At 60.9% G+C, this 19,017-nt stretch overlaps 2 protein-coding genes across 9 annotated transcripts in view; both read right to left on the bottom strand.

Annotated features, from left to right (window-relative positions):
- LOC101663062 (renin binding protein) overlaps positions 1-181 on the bottom strand; it is a 5,356-nt gene extending 5,175 nt beyond the window's left edge. Inside the window, exon 1 of one of the 3 annotated variants that reach the window (XM_045285538.1) lies at positions 99-181. The gene's annotated coding sequence lies outside the window, so the exon portion shown is untranslated. Of the gene's footprint in view, positions 1-91 lie in introns of all 3 variants that reach the window. The other 2 variants (XM_004717598.2, XM_045285537.1) reach the window with 2 other exon arrangements.
- Positions 182-1,307: 1,126 nt separating this feature from the next.
- HCFC1 (host cell factor C1) lies at positions 1,308-18,761 on the bottom strand. Of its 6 annotated transcripts, none has more exons than XM_004717565.2 (25): positions 18,228-18,761; positions 13,575-13,723; positions 13,201-13,361; positions 12,513-12,721; positions 11,341-11,425; positions 10,911-11,017; positions 10,532-10,711; positions 10,094-10,453; positions 9,765-9,925; positions 9,364-9,561; positions 9,014-9,238; positions 8,608-8,932; positions 8,354-8,496; positions 8,089-8,227; positions 7,670-7,890; positions 5,927-7,466; positions 5,601-5,764; positions 4,707-5,112; positions 4,282-4,575; positions 4,055-4,173; positions 3,832-3,969; positions 3,486-3,671; positions 3,033-3,333; positions 2,736-2,799; positions 1,308-2,637 (listed from the first exon to the last, which is right to left on the bottom strand). In XM_004717565.2, exons 1-25 carry the CDS (start codon positions 18,418-18,420, stop codon positions 2,598-2,600), a joined length of 6,108 nt encoding a protein of 2,035 aa, XP_004717622.1. In that variant the 5' UTR covers positions 18,421-18,761; the 3' UTR covers positions 1,308-2,597. The 6 variants fall into 6 exon arrangements, with proteins under 6 accessions (XP_004717622.1, XP_045141396.1, XP_045141397.1 ...); XM_045285461.1 differs by having other exon boundaries at positions 4,282-4,578; positions 4,707-5,244; positions 18,228-18,760; XM_045285462.1 differs by having other exon boundaries at positions 4,707-5,244; positions 18,228-18,760.
- Between the last annotated feature and the right edge of the window lie 256 nt (positions 18,762-19,017).

Raw genomic sequence — 19,017 nt, 5'->3', positions numbered from 1 at the left:
CAGCAGGACGCTCCAGCTTGGTACCAGTGCCAGGGCTGCCTCCCACCGGCCCTGAGACACTCTGGGACAAACCCCTTCCCCAGTCCCACACCACTGGCCTGTCGCACTTGGAGACCCCCTCGCCCCAGTCCTCCAGGAAGCCTGCTGGAGCTGAGTGCTGTCTCGTGACTGCCACTCAGCTGACCGATCAGCGCTCCACCCACCGGTTACGTCCCCGGAGCTTTGCAGGGCTCTGGGGCAAGGCCTGTGACGAGGGGCGGGGCATGGGGCAGGCTGAGCCCAGGTGGGCGGGGCGGGCAGATAGACTTCACCAGACTCCGCCTCCCCACATCCGCCTTTGGCCTGGCCCATCTGCCTCCGCCACCGTGTGTGCCCCTCAACCAGCTGGACCAACGGACCCACCCACGAGTGGACAGGACCCTGGAACGTGGCTGGCCTTTCCCCCTGTTGATACAGCACCGGGACGTAGGGGATACGCGCTGGGCTTCGTGCCGCCTTCAGGGTCTCAGGCTGCCTCCTCCCCATCCCAAGCATTTCCTCTTCCTCGTGCCTATCCCCTGCTCTCCCACCAGGGGTCGGGGTCCGGGAGCATGTGGGCCCTGACCTCTAGAATGCACTGCTGAATTGAGGCGGTGGGGAGGTAGCATGTGGGGGCCCTGGGTCGAGAAAAGTGGGAACTCCTGCACCCCAACCCAGATGAAGCATTTCAAGGGTCATCCTGTCACATGCCTCGCCAATTTGGAAGGCCGTTCCCCACCTGGGCCACGCCCATCACAGGTGGTCCAGCCTCCCTAGGCTACTGGGGTCAGGGTCAGGGTCAGGGTCCAAGGCCTGGGAGCTGCAGACTCCTAGTAGCAGAACTCCAGGCTGGTAGTCCAGGCCAGCAGCAGGGGTCCTGGGTACGCACACTTCTTGGGTCAGGGGTGTTGCAAACGCACTGGGCCAGAGGAAGGGGGAGCAGCAGGGGTACTGAGGAGACAGAAGCACTCAAGGGGACGTTCTCATGCCCTTTGTGCACAGCAAGGAGGCTGGGATCTTGTCCCCACAGCTCTGCCCACCTGACTGGCCCGTTACAAGGCTGCATATGGGTGCTGCCACAGGAAATTCAGAGATTCTGGACAAGGGCCCACATTTCACCACCAGGTTATGTGCACAAGCCTGCTGCATCCCTCCTGTGCAAACTCGCTGGAGCCCCCTTCCTGAAGAATTGGGCCACTGGGGCTTTCTTCCCACAAGCTAGTGGCAATGACGGCAGTCACCTGCCTCCTCACAAGTCTCAGAGCTCGGCGAGAGACAGACGACAGTTATTTCAAAAAACGCCTTTTAATTGTTCAAAATAGCACAAAACGACATCGCACTATGGTACTATGGAGTCCGGGGCTTCCTCTACAATAGATGGGACAGGTGTACGACTGGCAGAGACAAGAATCCAGGGTGCTCGAGCACAGGGGCAGGAGAACAGTGGGGGTGGGCGCCATGCGCCCAAGGTGACCAAGCAGTGACATTTCCCACAGAAAGATGTACTATAATACAATGCCCTGGGCTCCAGATGCGCTGGCAGAGGTGGGGGAGGCAGGGCCTGGCCTTTCAGGGTTGTAGAGGCTGAGATTTCCATTCATCCATGGAACCTGCTGGAGTCTTGCTCTTTGGCCAGGACTGGAGGTGGGGCGGAAGCTGACTCCTAGACCACTCCCCTGGGGCCCACAGCTCTGCCCCAACCTTACGAGAGGGCCATACCACACCTCTTTCCTGGCCCCCCCTTCACCCCACTTCCTCTTCTGACTACAAGGCTGTTGGGGAGGCAGTTACTCAGGGTTGCCTTCTGTGTCTGTTCTGGGCAGGCCCAGGCTTATTTTCTCTAAGAAACCTAACTGGCCCTGAAGACACCCCCACTCCTGAAAGATCACTGCCAAGATGATGCTTAGCCAAGGGGGGGAGGGGGAGTTCTGTACACAGCTAACAACAAAAAGACAAAAACCCCACACACTAAGGCTAAAAATTACAATAAAAACCTTAACTTCAATGTCAAATAAAAAAAAAATACAACAGATGCAGCAGTTGGTGATGTCACCCCTGCCCCGCGGCCACCTGCTGGCCCCACTGCGCCACGCAGCCTGGCTGCTGGCCCCTCTCCGCCTTACTCTTCCCTTTCTACCAGAGGGGAGAGGATGAACCAAGGCCTCGAAGATAAAGTCTAAGCTCTGCGCAAGCCTGAGGGAGGGACAAGAGTGAAGCAGGTGGCCAGCCAGAGGTAGGGTGGGCCTCCAGGAACAGCAGGAGGGGTGCGGCTGGGGCTGGGAGTGACGCCTGGGAAAGGAGAGGGAGGAAGGAGCGCTGCTTGCACGTGCCCACCGCTCTCACCTGGCCTCCAGCCACCTCCCCCAGGCAGTGGTGAAATGTGCTTTCTTTCCAGAGAACTTGTCTTAAAAACAGAGAGACAGAGCATGAACGAACAACTGAACGAGCACGCAAACAACTGAACGTGGCCAAGTGGGGACGAAGCGCCAACAGGGTGGGGTGGGCCAGGAGGCCCTGGCAGGCAGGCGGTGTTCCTGAAGCGGAGGGGTCTGGAGAAGACTCGGGCGGCCGCGCTCCACTCACTGCCCGTCTGCCTTCGATTTCTTTGGAGCGGATTTTCTTGGGGGGGCAAATAAAGGGGGGGAGGGGGAGAAGGGGTTACTGGCACGGCAGGTAATCTCAGTCCCTGAAGGTCCCAGAAGGGGGTTCCTGCTTACATTTCCGGAGAGGACATGGGCCGTTTGCTGGCTGGCTTGGCGCCAGAGCTGTCTTTGCTGGTTTCTGTAGGGCAGGAGCAAATAAAGAACAGGTGATCAAAGGGCTGTGCCCCACAGACCAGGACCCCAAATCCTAGCACCAGCACCAGCACTCCCGCCTACTGAGCATTCACTCCAGGACTGGAACAACAGACTTGGATGGACAGTGGTGTATACATGTGAGGACAGACTGATGGTGGCAAGTTCTGGTAAGGGGGGTGGGGGGGTGTTGGCTGTCAGCCCACAGGCACCACTCACCTTGTAGCCACCTGACTTGAGTGGCAGGGCCATAGCCCTTCTCGTTGCGGGCGGCGATGCGGAAGATGATGGCCGGTTTGGTGGTGTGGTCGATGTGGGCGTTGGAGAGGCTGGAGGACTGCACGAGGCAAGAGGGGCTGGGCCCGCAGTAGACGCGCATGAAGGCCAGCTGGGCTGGGGCTGCACTCTTGGGCTCACCACCGGCCTGCGTGCTCTGGATGGCCAGGTACACCGAGTACTCAATAATCTTCCCAGAAGTCACAGAGGGTGGCTCCCAGGTGAGGTGAGCCCCATCTGGGCTCTAGAAGCAAAGAAGTCAGGGGTTAAGGTCAGCTTCCTTTAACCTCTGTGACCAAGGGGGCCTGGGCTGCTTTGGTGGGAATGCTTGTGGCAAAGAGGAGGTGGGTAGACAGCATGGACTGGTGACAGCCCTCTCAGTACAAGGCCACTCACTTTGCTTATCTTAATGGCACAAGGAGCCCCCGGGAAGCCGGGCAAGCATGTCTTGAAGGCTGAGATCTCGCTGAAGGGTCCCCGGCCGCAGGCATTGACCCCTGCTACACGGAACTTATAGGCTGTGCCTGACTGCAGCTCCTGCTTCTTCAGCTGGGTGTAGTCAGGGATCGCGCTGGAGTCATCCTGGAAGAACAAACCAGTGCATAAAGCCTGTTGCCCAGGGGGAGCGCTGGGGACTGAGAAGGACGCACACAGAGAAGCCCCTTCCTTCCTCAGTTCCTCGAAGGGATCAAGGCCACCGGGCACCAGGATCCCTCTCTGGGCTTGTTCCCCAGGCACTTACTTCAGAAGGGACAGCGTCATCAGGGGGCAGAAAATAGTGTGTCACCATTACATTGGTGCCCTTAATGACTCCCACGTCAAACCACTGGTTCTCCTTTTTCACAGGGGCTTTGCTAGGCGGAGGAGGAAGATCGGGCTTCTGGAAGACAGTTTTAAAGACAGGATGAGACGCACATCCTCTGGCCTGGAGAGGGCTGCTCCTCAGCCCGCTGTACCTGACTCACCACCCCAATGGTTTCAATGCCGTTGGCTACTTCGGTCAGGGTGGCTGCTGCCTGCAGCTTCGCCGGGCTGGCAACCACCACCGGCTGTGGGGCCACGAATGTGTTAGATGGGGCCAGGCCTGTTGGGGGGGGTGTGTGTGTTAGAATTAAGGCCCCAACATCCAGGCCGAGCTAGCTACCCCCACCTCAGGCCAGTCCCAATGCTTTCCAAGCCAGGGGCCACTTACTCTCTGTGGCTGTTGGCGGCAGCAAGGCTGGGGTGCTGGGCACGGCAGCCGTCAGCTCATTGAGGCAGTTGCTCTCGATGGCAGGGTCATTGAGGCTGTCGGCGGGGGCTAGGGCCTCAGTTGGAAGGTGGTGCTGGGCCTGGGCCTGGGCCTGGGCCTGGGCCTCCTGTAGCTGCTGTTGTTGCACCAGCGCAGCCAGCTCTTGTTGCGTCAGCACGATAGGGATGGCGGTGGGTGGGCCCTCCTGGCCCTCGGGGGCCGCCGCCTCGGCTGTATCCATGGGCTCCCCAGTACCTGCTCCAGGGGGAAGGGACCTGCTCAGAAGGAGCCCAGATGCGACTGGCCCCTGTCCTGGTTGTCCCCAGCCCTCCCCACAAGGGGCCCTTTGGAACCACTCTGTCTGGCCTGGCCCCCCTGGCACCTACCCATGACGGCCTGCTGGGCAGCCTGCAGCACCGCCTGGATGGCCAGGGCCTGGGCTTCCTCAGTGGCTGCTGCCTGGGCAGCTGCCTCAGCTGCAGCTGTCACTGCAAGCTCCTCAGGGGTGAGCCCCGTCACCATCAGGGTGGTGGTGCCCGCCTGGGCCTCAGCCATCAGCTCTTGGGGCAGTGCCAACTGGTCTACCTCAGGCTGCGGGGGCGGGGGCGGCTGGACCACCACTGCGGCCACCACTGCAGGGCTGGCCGGCTCCTGGCCCGAAGGCGGGGCCCCTGTACTGCTCAAGTCCACGGCTGCCTGGAGCTCAGTGGCCTGGGCGTCGGCGGGCTCCCCAAGTTGCCGTGGGGGGAGCTGCTGGCGAGGCCCGGTTGAGACCTGGAGCTCCTCTGGGGGCTGCAGGATGTCAACAGCAGAGAAGGGCATGTCAGAAGTTTCGGTGTTGGCTATGGTCACTGTTATCGTGGCTGGGATGGGGGCTTCGGTGGCCAGAGCCCCAGGGGTGGTCTCAGTCATTGATGAGATCCTCTAGAAAGGGAGAGAAGTCCCCGTCAGAGGGGAGGGGAGGGGAAGGAAGGGCGGGAGGGCGGGTAGGTAGGCTGGGGAATGGGGCAGCCTTACTCTCCTGGGGGGAGCAGAGAAGAGTTTTTTGAGGCTGACTGGTTGGCAGACCCCCAGTGGGAACTCCTGTGGAAACGAAAGCGCCAGAGCGGTGCGCAGAGGATTTGCCTCACAGCCCCTAGGAGGCCAGGAGGCCTTTTATGGTCAGTATGGCAAGGGCCTGTGTGGGTGTGCAGCGCAAGAGTGACCCCTAGTGCCCAACTCTGGAACCGTAGCAAGTCAGCCCAGGGGCTGAAGGACAGAACCAACCCCAGGGCTCTCACCGGCACAGAGGGGCCCGGGACCGGTGTGGACTGCGTCACGGTGGTCACTGCTCGTGTCAGCGTGGAGGACACTGTGGTCGTGACGGCACTAGAGCTGGCGACGGTCCCGCTGTCACCCTGGGTGCTCTCCACTTCGCCCTGATCGCTGGCGGCTGGTGGAGGGTCTGGGGGGCAGGGACAACAGCCAGTTGAGTCACAAGGGCCTCCTGTAGTAGGCCAGAAAGGGCTCCCCAGCCTAAATTACAGGCCCACCTATTGGCCACGGTTTCCTTCCACAGCAGAAGCTGCTGGCAAAAGGGGGTGGGGGGCGGGGACAACAGACTCACCTTGGTTTGAGCTCATATTGGAGGTGACGGTGGTGGCCGTGTGCGTGGTGCCCGTCTCATGGGTCTCACAAGGTGGGTTGGAGCAGACCCGCTGGGTGGGAAAAGGTGCCTGAAGTGTGGGGCCAGCCTGGGAAGCTCCAGGGCTTGGGGCCCCCATCGAATCCAAGCCAGCCTCCAAGGCCCGGTGGGCAGAGCTGTCATCAGGGTGCAGGCTGCCGACGCTGATAGTCATGGTGGTGCCAGTGGTGGTGGTCTGGTGTGTCTCGCAGGGGCGGCTGGTGGTGGTTTGTAGTTGCCCACCATCAGGCTGGCCCGAGCCACTGGTGGCGGTGGCAGTGGTGGCCGTGTGCGTGGTGCCGGTCTCGTGGGTCTCACAGGGCGGGTTGGAGCAGGCCCGCTGGGCACCCCCTGCATTTGAGGTGGTGGCGGTATTGGTAGTCCCTGTCTCGTGGGTCTCGCAGGGCGGGTTGGAGCAGACCTGCGGCACAGTCATGATGGTGCCTGTTGACTGGGTCTGGTGGCTCTCGCATGCAGGCTTAGGGGTGCCCTGGGTCTCACCAGGATCCCCGGTACCCATGGCAGAGCGGACCGTGGTCGGGGTGTTGGTGGTGTGGGTGTGTTGCGTCTCCAGCTGGCGACCCAGGGGCACCTGTTGGCCCAGGCCTGTTAGGGAGCTGTCCTTGCAGCTGACGGCGCTGGGCCCGGCTCTGCCACTCAAAGGGGCCAACTGGGCGAAGCCGGGGCCACTGACAGTCTCCAGCCCATGGCCGGACGGTGGCAGCGGGGCTGAGCAAGGCGCACCAGGGGCCAGCACAGTCATGGTGGTGCGGGTCGAGCTGGTCTGGCGGGTCTGGCATGGGGTGCTTGCTGCACAGGGTGTGGGGACCTCGCCCTGCTGGTGGGCAGCTAACAGCTGTGCGGAGCCCATGGTGGTCATGGCGGTGGTGGTTGTCTCGTGGGTTTCGCAGGGTGGGCTAGAGCACTCGGGTTGCCCAGGCATGCGGGACGTGGCGGTGGTGGCTGTGCTGGTGGTGCCCGTCTCGTGGGTCTCACAGGGAGGGTTGGAACAGACGGTGGGCTGTGCGGCCCGCGGGGGGCCTGACAGGTTGGCACTGACCACCGTGGCTGTGCTGGTGGTGCCAGTCTCGTGGGTCTCACAGGGTGGGTTGGAGCAGACGCGGACCACGTTGCCATTCTGCTGCCCCACTGAGGAGGCCACAAGCGAGGCCGCTGCCTCTTGCCTTTCGCAGACGAACTGGACTTGGGGGGGCTGGACATGCCCTCCGAGATTGGCCACGACAGTAGTGGTGGCTGTGTTTGTGGTGCCCGTCTCATGAGTCTCACAGGGTGGGTTGGAGCAGACCAGCGTCACAGTACCGGGCTGCACATCGCCCTGGCCCGAGTCAGCAATGGTCACAGTAGCTGTGGGCTGCTCAGTGGTAGGTGAAGCCAGGATAGATACGGGCAAGTCATGCACTGGCTGGGCCTCGACCCCGCTGGGCGCTGTGATCAGTGTCACCTGGGTGGGCTGGGAGACAGGCTGCAGGGAGAGGCAGGGAGGGAAAGACCGGTGACGTCACTTTCTACCCACCTGTCGCCCATCCCAGCCCCAGCTGCTCCCACCACCCCAAAGGCACAGCCCCAGGTAAAGGTCACTGGGTCCAGGATTAGGCCGCCTAACAAGATACGCAGCTAGTTCTGCCTCCAGCATCCCACCGTAGCCCTGCCCTGCCGGCCTCCTACCTGCATGGTGATGGTTGGTGTGGTGAGCCCACCAGCGGCAGTCAGCGTAGTCTGAGCAGCGGAGACGGTGATGGCCGTGGGATTGATCACCTGGCTTGAGAGGGTGGCGATGGTCCCCAAAGTGGTGATAGGCGTGGCCAGTGAGGCGTTGGTGCTATGACCGCCAGCACCAGCCAGGCTGGTAGAGACAGTGCCTGTCACAGTGCCCAAGGTGGTGACGCCTAGAGGGGAGAGCCAGCGAGGCGGACGGTAGTCGTGTGTTCTCTTCAGCCCCGCAGCTGCTGCTACCTTTCCAGAAGCCTCTCTCGCTGACAGGCGGGGGCGGGCTCCGGCCTCGCAAGACGGAGGCAGGGACCAAAGCGGATGACCGGGGCTGGGAGCACCCCCACTGCTGAGGGCAGGCCTAGCAGGCAACATACCTGTAGTGCCCTTCACAACCAATGTGGTGACAGCAGGCTTGACGGCAGAGACGGTAACTGGAGTGACCAAGCGCATGCCACCCATGGGCACCGTGCGAAGGATGGTGCCTGGCTGTCCGGGGGCCCCCTTCAGCACCACCTGGACACCAGAAGACCCACCAACATCACTCACAGCAGCCCCCCGGGTCCTGCACAGAGCACCTGGGCCCTGGGGGAGGCGAGGCTGCAAATGCGCTGGGCAGAGATGAGGGCAGACCTGCCTCACCTGGGTCACTCCTTGCTGCCCATGGCCAGTGGCAATCTTAGGGACAGCCGTGATGATCTTGGCCGGGGCTCCAGTTCCTGATGTCATAACTTTGGTGGTGATAATGGTGATAGGGGATTTGATGCCCGGACTGCTGGTCACACCTGGTGGGAAGGACAGCTTGCCTTCAGGCCCTGCCAGCTTCCTATCTCCCCAGGAGCCCAAGCCCTGCAGACAGAGGGCGCCGCCTCCTGGTCTGGCCGCCTGAGGCCTACCGGTGGCGCCCGCCTGGGTAATGATGGCCGACATGGGGATGGTCTTGATGATAGTGGTGGTGCCGGGCTTGGTGGTGCTGGGCGAGACGCTGCTGATACCCAGGATGGTCGGCTTACTGCCTGCCCCACTGGCCTGTGTGGTGGTGATGATGGTGGTGGGCTTGCCGTCGGCTGAAGTCACCAGCTTCAGAATGGTCCCGGCTGGCAGGGGGCCTTTGGTCTGGATGATCTGTGTCACTGGGCCAGTTGAGGCCTGGCCCGTTACGGCGGATGTCTGCACGGGCTTGGTCTGCACAACAGACATGACTTTGCCGAGGTTGGAGATCTACACAGCAAAGGGAAGAGCCAAATCATTGGGAGGGCCTACACGGCCCTGGCCCACAGTCCCAGCCAGCCTGCAACTCACCAGAGCACTGCCTCCGGGAACCGAGATGGGGCTCTTCACCAAAGTGATGGTCTTGGTCACGCCACCCACCACAGTGGTCACCACCTGGGCTTGCTGTGCCACGGTGACTGTCCCGGATTTGTGCACAGTGATGATAGGTCGAGTGGACGTGTTGGCAGCCGAGGACACGGATGTCCCCACCTGGGCGGCAGCAGTCTTCAGCATGCGGGTGGCAGGGTTGCTCACCTAGGGACAGAGGGGAGTGGACAGCAATGTGAGGCAAACCAAGCTGTGGGGTCATTGCTGCTCTCTCCCTGTCCCCTCGAGAAGACCAGCCTGCCAAACCGACCAGAGGCAGCAAGACCACTCACCATGACGGGTGAGGAGGCCACCTTCACCGTGGCTGGCAGGGTGGTGGTGCCGGGAGTCACAGCCACAGTTTTCACGATGGTAGTGCCGGCAGGCACACTAAGCACGGTGGGTGCTGAGGAGGGCGGGATCTTCTGGGTGGCCGCTGCTGCGGCTGCCAGCGCTGCCATTCCGCTCATCTGTGGGTTGCTGCCAATCACCTGTGTGCAGAAGGCAGAGGCCATCAGCCCTATGGGGAAGCCAGGGGCACGTCTGCCCACACCTGCAGGCATGCCCCCCTGGCTTTCTGACCCTGCTCTCCTGTCCCCAACCAGGGACCTCACACCGACCATACACAGGAACCCCAACACCCGAGTCTGGCTTCTCCCCTCACGAGGCCCACTCCATCCCGCCTGCTGCTCACCGTGCCCTGGGCACTCTGTGTGGGCACGACCATTCGCACCCCCGCAGGCAGGGAGGTCACAGTGACAGGAGCTTTCCCAGCCTGACTGGCAGGGCGCATAGTGACCAGGGGGGTTCCTGTGGTAGCCTGAGGCCCGGTGACTTTGAGCACAGCAGGGACACCTGGCGAGAGAAGGGAGCGGGTGTCAGCAGAGCCCGGGGGACACAGCAGGGTGGCTGTGCTTTCTGGCTGGTTCTTTGCTGTGGGCAGGGCTGAGATTGCCACTGAGGTTCTGGCAGACCCCGCTCCCCAGGCAGGCACCCATCCCCCGTGCCCCAGCCCCCATTTACCTTGTGTCCTTGTTGCAGTGGGCACCGAGATGGAGCTGCCTGGCACTGTTGGCAAGACCTGGATCGTGGTGGTGGTCGGGGGTGCGGTGGCAGCTGGGGGCAGAAGTGTGATGCCCACCTGGGTCAGGGGCTGCACAGCCGGAGCCGCTGCTGCAGGTGCAGGACTCTTGGGAGGATTGGCAGGCGCCGACGGGACCGGGTTGGGGGTAGAAGAGGTGACAGTGGCAGCACTGGCAGGAATGTCATACTTCTGGAGCTGCAGGAGGTAACTGTCGGCTGTGGCCACGGCCCCCCAGCTGACCTCCAGGGAAGTGGTGTTGGCGCGCACCAGCTGCACCCGGGAGGGCGGTGGCGGCTTTTCTGTAAGAGAACTCAGCTGGTGAGGAATAGGGCAGCAGCCTGGGGCCACCAGAGGGTCCTGTCACAGCAAGGCCTCACCTGTTTCCAAGTACCAGAGATCCTTGCAGCAAACCTGGTTGTTCCAGGCTTTCCGGTAGCCGTCCCGCCCGCTCCAGATGTACAGGCGGGTGTTGATGGCGACGGCACAGTGCCCAGCTCGAGCCCGAGGGATATTGTCCTCCAGTGTGTCCATTAGGATGGTCTCCCAGGCCATGGTGTCTGGGGGGAAAAGGAACAGCAAACCGGAAGGGGTCACAAGGAGAGTGGATGAAGAAGTGTTTTCCGAGTCTCCAGGGTCCCTTTGGCGACTGCCTCAGAAAGACAGGAGGCGGAGGCAGGGACTCTTGTGCCTGAAAAGGCTAGCCCACCAAAGGGGGGTGCTGTCTGTGAGGGGGCCCTCTCCCAGAGGAAGCTATACCCAGGTTGAGACAGGCCAGCGTGTTGGTGCACTTCCATTCCTTCTCGTGTGTGGCCACTTTGACATCATCCATGACGAGAGGCACCCAGCCTCCGAACACGTACATCCTAGGGGGAGGGGCAGTGAGGAAGGACAGACCAAACTACAATTGACATGGGCAGGCGCCAGTGGCCAGGAAGTCCCCTGTTATCATGCCCCCCACCCCTGGAGCCTCATTGATGGGGCCTCTCCTGCTTGGTGCTCAGGCCACACCTGAATTTCATCACCTAGACAAGGGACAAGCCCTGGGGTTCTTCACTGTCACCTACCTATCCCCTCAGGCCCCTAGAGCAGGCACACTGGCTGCTTGCAGAAAATCGAGGCTTCACCCACCGCTTGCCCTCCCCACCCCCGGGGGCCCTCCAGGTGGAAGCGAGAGGGAAGCACTCACTTATTTCCAATGGTCGTGGCTGAGTGAAGACTGCGAGGCAACGGTGCCACGCCGCTGAGGCTGGGCTTGTTCCATGTCAGTGTGTCTGCACAGACCAAGGGAAGGGGGAATCACCACCAGGGGAGCAGACCTGGAGGGGCCCCCGGCTGCCCCACAGCTCACAGCTGTTACCATCCTGTTGCAATCCTGTCTCCCCAACTTTTGGGACCTCCTCAAAAGTGTTGGCCCCCACTCGAGCCAGATGCTGGGACTCCGGCCCGAAGCCTGGAGAGCAGCCTTGTCGACGGGCACTCACCTCTCCCATGCCCTTCTGTGGCCAGCAGACCACACTGCTCGGCCCGCTGAGAGCCCTGTTCGGCCCAGCTGGTGCTGCCGCCAAGGGAGGGCGGGGCAGGCGCTAGCTTGGGTGAAGTGGAAGACAGTCCATGAGAGAGGAGAAATGGAAACAAAGGAGCCTTGGTGCCCCTCTGTGCGTGGGAGAAAAATGAGGCTCTCTAGTCTCACCAAGCGTTCGTCTGGGAGCAGTTAGGAACAATTCTGCCCTCCTCCGTGGCTTGAGGGAGGTGACTGAGCAGGGTGGGGTGGGGGGGGAAAGCTCGGTACCAAAAGCCCAGGGTGAAGGCAGGACGAGCTAAGGAGGCCGGCTCAGTGCAATGGATTGCCATTATGTCCCCCCCATACATGGATTGTAAACCCAAACCCTAACCGTCACACTGTGCTTGCAGAAGCCCTGGTGGGGTCGTGCATTAGGCATTGAGCTGCGACCCTTCAAAATCAGCAACTCGAACCCACCAGTAACTTCTCAGGAGAAAAGGGGAGGGGGGGCAGTGTCTACTCTGTCATGTATGCTCCCGGGATTGGAATTGCCTACATAGCAGTGAGTTGGCTTTATGTTTCCAGTTACGATCGCAAATGGTTTATTACGTCCATGAGGCAGGGTTAGTGTAGGCCGTATCTTGAGTCAGTCTCTTTTGAACTATAAGAGATGAAACAATTTAACAGAGAGAAACTGGCTGAGAGATGCCAAGACACATGGAGATCCAGAGAGAAACAGCGCAAGTGCACGCACGCCTCCACCTGCCCCTGCAGCCCACGCTCCAAATGGGCTGTCAGCGCAGTGATAGACTCCTAAGGTAATCGAGGCAGCAGGGCACGAACAGCCAGCTCCTTACCAATATCAAGGGTCCAGAGGTCCCCCAGCCTGCAGCCACTCATCCCTCCATAGATGACCAGCTTGGATTTCTTACTGTCTTTCTCAGTGTAGACCACAGCAGTATGGGACTCTCGTGGTGGGGGCAGAACCCCGTAAGTGATGGGGATGTCCCAGGCCACCACACCGGAGCCTGGCCGTAATTCCAGGATGTACAGGTCATTCAGGTACCTAACAAAAAGGAAGACCAGTTCTAGCAAGCTGGCTTCCACTCAGGGGCCCCAAGGTGCACTAAGCCAAGCCTCTATATGAGCACCAGGTTCCTCTGCCCTTGCCCTGAGAAAGGGGTTGACAGGAGACCCCTGCCCCCCAAGGTAAAGAGTGAGTCCAAGAGAAAGGAAGAAGGTGGGAAATGTGGTAGCTGCCCTGTACACAAAGCTGGGCCTTCCCAGAGTGTGAGGAGTGTCATTAGGGGCTTGGAGGAGGAAAAACAGCTTGCTTCCTGGGTTTCCAGTGGGTGAAGGCTTTCAGGCCAAGAAAGCACTTCAGATGACATGCCACACACTCCCCTCATTTTACAGAGAGAGAGAGAGAGAGAGAGAAACTGGCCAAGGTGGAGCTGATCAGTAGGCCCCTTTCATGACTCCGCCCCCTCCTGGTCAGTGTCCACACCTCCTTCCCACCACATGGTGCCTAAGGAAAAACCTCACCTTGGAATGTTGTTCTTAGGGTCCTCGCTATCGTTGGCCAGACCTCCAAACAGGTAACACTTATTGCCCACAAGGGAGAAGCTGTGGCCAAGCCGAGGACAGGGAGGGGGTCCATTTTTGGGGGTCTTTGCTTTGAGTCTCTTCCACTCCCAGCGACTGGCCTGCAAAAGGGACATGGATAAGTCAAAGCCATGCAGGCTGCCTTTGAGGTTCCGATCACCGTGTACAAGGAGCCGCTCTGCCTCCTCTACCCCATCTCAAATGCTTAGAAGCCATCTGAAGGAACTCAGCCACACAAACCCAGGGCTGGGGAAGCCTGGTCCCATGTCTACTGGGACCCCTGTTGGTGCCTGTGGGGCTGGGCCTGGCCTTACCTGGAGCTCATAGAGGTCGTTGCTGTATTTTCCATATTCCACCATTCCACCAAACACCAGTAGGCGGGTCCCGTCACACACAAAGCCATAGGCTGCACACCCAGGGGGAATGTCCCCCCTCACTGCAGGAATGAACCACTGGTTGGTAGCTAGGAGAGGAGAAGCAGAAGTCAGGTCAGAGCTGAGAAGCCCTCTCGCCGCCCTCTACCCAGAGTTCACTGCCACCCCACACAGCCTGGGAACACCCTGCTCCTCAGTCAAGGCTATCTGATCAGGCAGGACAGCCGGACCCAGGGAACTCACCTGCTGATTTCCTACCCCAGCCCGGCAGCACCCAGCAACCAGTACCCCACCCCAGGTTGCCTGAGGGGACTGGAGGGGTGGTGATAGATCTTTGCTCTAACCTCCTCAGCCTAAGGCCACATCTCCTAGGTGATGAGTCCCAGCTCATTGGTAATGCCACTGCCCCTTCCCCTCTGCCACTCTAGAACGTTCTTGCAAGTCAGAGGTGGCTGCAGTAGCAGGAGTGTGAACTTCCATGAACCACACCACCTCTGCCAGCCACAGACTTCCCCAAAGCCCCTCAGGGGAGCCCACAAAGAAGGTGAACCCCACTCTGTGACTAGTCAGTACACAGGTGCCAATGGCAGCCAGCGCCCATTCCCCAGTTCCCTGGAGAGAAATCGTAGAGGATTCCTCCCTCGCTTCACAAGGCTGACTGGCACAGCCCACTGTCACTTTGGTTCCAGAGGATTGTGGGAAGGTTCTGGGTCAAGAGTTGTGTCTGGGGAGGCCGGAGAGGTCCCACAGGCTTCTCTCCAACACTCAACTTGTCAGGCAGCATATTTCATAGGCTATGGCTGCACTTGGGGTGGGACACTTGACTGGGGACAGGTGACATTGCTCTTTGGCCTTGTCTTTCATTTGTGATGGATGTGGGGAATGAAGCTGTCCACAGTAACTAACACACACACACACACCCCGCCAAAATCCTGGGTAACCCAGGCCCTGTGATGCCACCCACTTGGGTGTAGTGTAGTGTGGTATGCATTGGGCTGCTAACCACAAGGCTGGCAGTTTGAAACCATCAGCTACTTGGCAGGACAAAGATGAGGTTACCAGTCTCATTAACCCCCAGGTGTAGGTCTACTCTGCCCTACGGAGTCGCTGTGAGTCGGGATCAGCTGGGTAGCCAGCAATTTGGGGTTTCTTGGATGCTCCTGGCGAAGAACAACAGCTCTTCTTAGATGGCTCCCAGGAGGCGCCCCCCCACCCCCACCAGGCAGGGGCATTCCATGGGCTCTTCAGAGGATCTGCCATTTGGCAGTCACTAGGATGCCAGGAGGCCTGGCCATTGTCCTACAGTCCCAGGGTTGGCCTATACCCTGCTCCCTCATCTAGGAGGGACCGTTTATTCCTTGGGTCACAGAAGCACCTCTGCGTGATGGCCATCAGGCAGGGTTAGGGGTACCGACTGGAGAAGAACCCTGGCAGGCAAACCATTTTCTGGTGTGAAGCCAGGCTGGCCCCCGAAATAGCATGGCCTTGCCTGCACCAGCTCCCCCCAGGGCAGCTGTCCTCGGCAGCCCGCCCTCGGGTGTCGGGTGACCCAGCCCAGGGTTCCTCAGCTTGGAGGTGAACTTGGGGAAGGGAGGCCATCTGGGGATGGGCAGTGGGGGGCCAGGAGGCCTTGGGCAGACCAGGCCACACCTGCAGCTCCCTCTTCTCGCTAGGCTAGCACCCACAGAGAGTGGGCAGTTGTCAGGTGACACAGGCAACGACCAGGCCCTGTGCCCCCGGCAGGTGATTCCCATACTTGGGGGGGGGGGGGGGGAGCAAGGCGGGCACAGGGAGTGCTCTGGGTGGGGAAGGTAGGGGAGGAGCAAGACGCACAGCAGCCTGGGGTCCTCTGGCCTGCCCCCCTTCTTCAGGGCTGTGGCACAAAGATCCCAGTTAGATATCTGGGCACTTGACTTAAAACTGCTAGACAGATCCCACCAGCATTTCCAAGAATGCCCTTCCATCTCACTCCTGGGGACAGATACCACGCCGACAAGGTGGCAACCATTCCAGCACTGCTTTGGCCCTCCTGCTGAGGAGATCCTTGGGAACCCAGAGAAGGTGGTAATGCTGGAAGGTGACTGAGAAGAGGTGACTATGAGGGTCAGGAAACGAGGGCCTGAGGTCAGGGCCTAAGGCAGCCAACATGAGAGCCGAGGAAAAAGATCTCCACTCCGATGGCCCAGGGCTCCTCATCAGTCACAGTCAAGGAAGCGGGAACAGAGCGGACTTGGAAAATTTAGGGGTGAGGTAGAGCAGTAACAGGAAGCCTTTGAGGGAGTTGAGCAGCACACACTCAAAGCCAAGTCGTGGCCTGCCATCTTCAGCAGGGCAATGCCGTTTCTGACTGGGGAGCTCAAGAAATTTCATTGCTACCGCCAACACCTTTGCTGCCCTTGTTTCTAGGAGGGAGATGAAGTGTCTGGTCGAGTGCCAAACTGCTCTTTTTTACCATTCAGGCTATTGCCCTAGTTCATGCACGTTTTACAAAGTCCAGTCTGTCTGCTCCTTTCACTTTGTGGTCCCTAAATGACTGGGAAGAAATGGTTCAAAAGCCCAAGTGGCAGGGTGACCCTGGAGCTGCCACTTCCCCTCATGAACCCCAATTTCCCCATCTTCAAAACACGAGGAAGTTCCACTAGATGTTTTCCAAGGTTCCTTTCAGCCAATACCATGGGATGGAAGTCAAGGAAGCAGAAGCAAGAGCAGCTGCAGAAAGCCCAGGCCCCTGAGTGACCAGCTCTGAGGGGGGACAGAAGCTCAATTAAGGCCATCCAAGTGTCCTACATGTGATCAAACGGGGGGAGGACACAAGCTCTCAAGCACACCCCGGCCCCACTGCCCACCCCCTCCACCAGCAATCCCTCATGATCCCTAGATGGCCGCCAGTGAGGAGGCGAGGCCCACACACACATCCCATGCACACAGCCCATGGGGCTTTATCTCTTAGCAACAGGGCTGCCGAAGCTCCAATGTCCCCACACAAGCAGGAGTGGGTTTTCGGACTAATCCTGCAGATGGAAGAGGGCGCAGGCAGCGGCTAAGGAGCATCTGGCTGACCGCATTACAGCGGGGACTGGGGGGGTGGGGGGGGAAGCTGAGCTCCCTGGCAGGGAGGGCTGCTGTGTCCGGAGGAGCAAACACTGACTACCTGGCCCAGCCACACCCCACCACTCCCGAACTGAGGCCCCCAGACCTCGGGCTGAGTGTGCCAGACACTGTCCGACAAGCCTCCCGCAGGTGCAGGCAACCCAGCCGCTGGCCAGCTCCAGGGTGGTGATGTGCACACCTCTCTGAGCACCCGCTGGGGTCTGGTGGGGAGGCTCCAGGAGCTGGTGAATTGGGCCCTGCCCTACTTTCTAGAATTGTACTTCCCAGCCATGGAGCCTGCACCGGGCCTTCCCGGAGGAAAATCGGTCCAAGTTGAGAAGTCACTACTCCTGTCCAGGGCATCTTCCAAGACAGACCTAATGCTGCCCCTCCGCTCTCCTCCCACCTGCCCCCTCCCCTGGCTGGGGCCCAAACCGCCAACCACCCTGCACCCCCAGTCTCCCGCCTGCTGGAGGCAACAGGTGCTGACTGCACAGGGTCACCACCAGCCTGGGGATGAGCACTGAGGGTAGGCCTGGCCAAGGGACTGGCCCAGGTGGCTCTCCCTACCCTGGGGTGGGGGGCTGGCTGCCAGTCCTGGCTCTGGTCCTCAGGGATCCAGCAGGCCCCCTGCAAAACCTTGGCAGAGGAGGGGCATGGAGCAAAAAGGAGTTTGTTCGCTCAAGGTGATGGCCGGCAAAGGGAAGGAGCTAGAAGGTGACCCTGGGTTACCACTGCCCCCAGCTTCCTAAGAGACAGTGGCAGCGTGTCACCAGGAAACAGAGAAGTCCCCTTGGCCCAGCGGGGGTGGTGGTGGTGAAGATGGGTCGAAACTGTGGTGACAACAGTTGGCCTTGTGCCCTAGAGACCTAGGGAGACTGGTCCTAGCAGCAGCTCTTCCCGCCGGCCAGAGGGCGGAAGTCAGGCTGGCCAAGGGGGTGGGGGTGGGAGCGCATGTTGCCCCCTTTTCTTGGAGGCTGACAATGAGGTCTGGCACCCCGCCACCCAGGTTGCCTGAGCAGGCACCGCGGGCAGAGTTGGGGCAGCAGGCACACAGCAATCTCCCAGGCCCACACCAATGGCCGACCCCCTCACCCGCAACCCACCCGAGTCCGCGAGCGGGAAGCCGTGCTCAGACGGGGGAGGCAAAGAGAGAGAGGACGTGGATAGCGAGCTGCGCAGGGAGCGGAGCGGGGGAAAGTGGAGGAGAAGACTGCAGCCCGGGGCGGGGGGGGGGCGGAGAGGGGAGGCAGGTGGGGAAGAAGGGAGAAAGGAGTTGGAAGGAGGGGGGATGGGAAAGGGCGAGCGAGCGAGGGAAAGAGGGGAAAGGAAAATGAGGGGGGAGGAGGAAGAGGTGGGAGAAGAGGGAACGAGAAAAAGGAGGGAGGAGGGGGGGAAAGAGGGAGAAGGCGCGGAGAGGGGGAGCCGGTGGAGGGCGAAGCAAAGGGGGGCGTCGGCGGTGGCAGGGGGGCGCGCGGCGTAGGCGGCGGGCTGTGCGCTCACCAGTGTTGTACACGTGCAGTTCGTCCACGATTCCCTCGTTGCCGCCGCCGAACACCACGATAAGCTCCTTGATGGCCACGGCGCGATGGCCGTGGCGGGGACGGGGCACCGGACCCGACCAGCCCACCACTCGCTTCCAGCGAGGCTGCAGGAGCACCGCTGGCAAGTTAGCGGGCGACACGGCTGAAGCCATAATTCCGTCAGAGAGCACAGTGGAATAAAGTCTTCAAGCGGGAAGCGGGAGGGGGGGGTTGCTCTCACACACCCCCTTTGGTCTAAGCCAGTTCTCACGGAGCAGCGGTTTTTCACACAGCGGCGGACTCCATGGAGGCCGCCATCTTAACTATCCTCCTTCCCTCCGGCTCTTCCCGTTCTTCTCGCTCACCTCGTCTCCTCACACACCTCTCGGAACAGGCGAGCGTCTAAGCCTAAGCAGCTGGAAGCGGCCGAGTCCCGCCGCCCTGACAACTTGCCCGGGCGCTCCCCCTCACAGGCTCGGGCAGGAGGCCCTGGGAGCAGCCATCTTGAGCCGCCTCTCTCTCCTCCCTTCCTCAGTCGTAGCCCTCCCCCGCCGGAAATGGCGGAGCCCCGGCCCGGTTCCCACACTCCTCCCCCCCCCTTCAAGTCCCGGCTTCCGGGGCGGGTGGAAAGGCGCCACAAGCGCCGCGGTTGTCTCAGCCCTGCCGGCGCTCAGACCACAATTGTGGGAGCCGCCATCTTGAGCCTGTGCCGATTCCCCGCCCAGCGCTCAGTGCAACCGCTGCTCCCGTAGCAGCCTCAACACTCCTGA

This window comes from Echinops telfairi, unplaced genomic scaffold (assembly GCF_000313985.2).
Source record: "Echinops telfairi isolate 266 unplaced genomic scaffold, ASM31398v2 ScPeMD7_7472;HRSCAF=8510, whole genome shotgun sequence".
In the NCBI taxonomy this organism is placed as follows: domain Eukaryota; kingdom Metazoa; phylum Chordata; class Mammalia; order Afrosoricida; family Tenrecidae; genus Echinops; species Echinops telfairi.
Note: the sequence above shows the minus strand (reverse complement) of the source record. Positions and strands in the feature narration are given on the sequence as shown.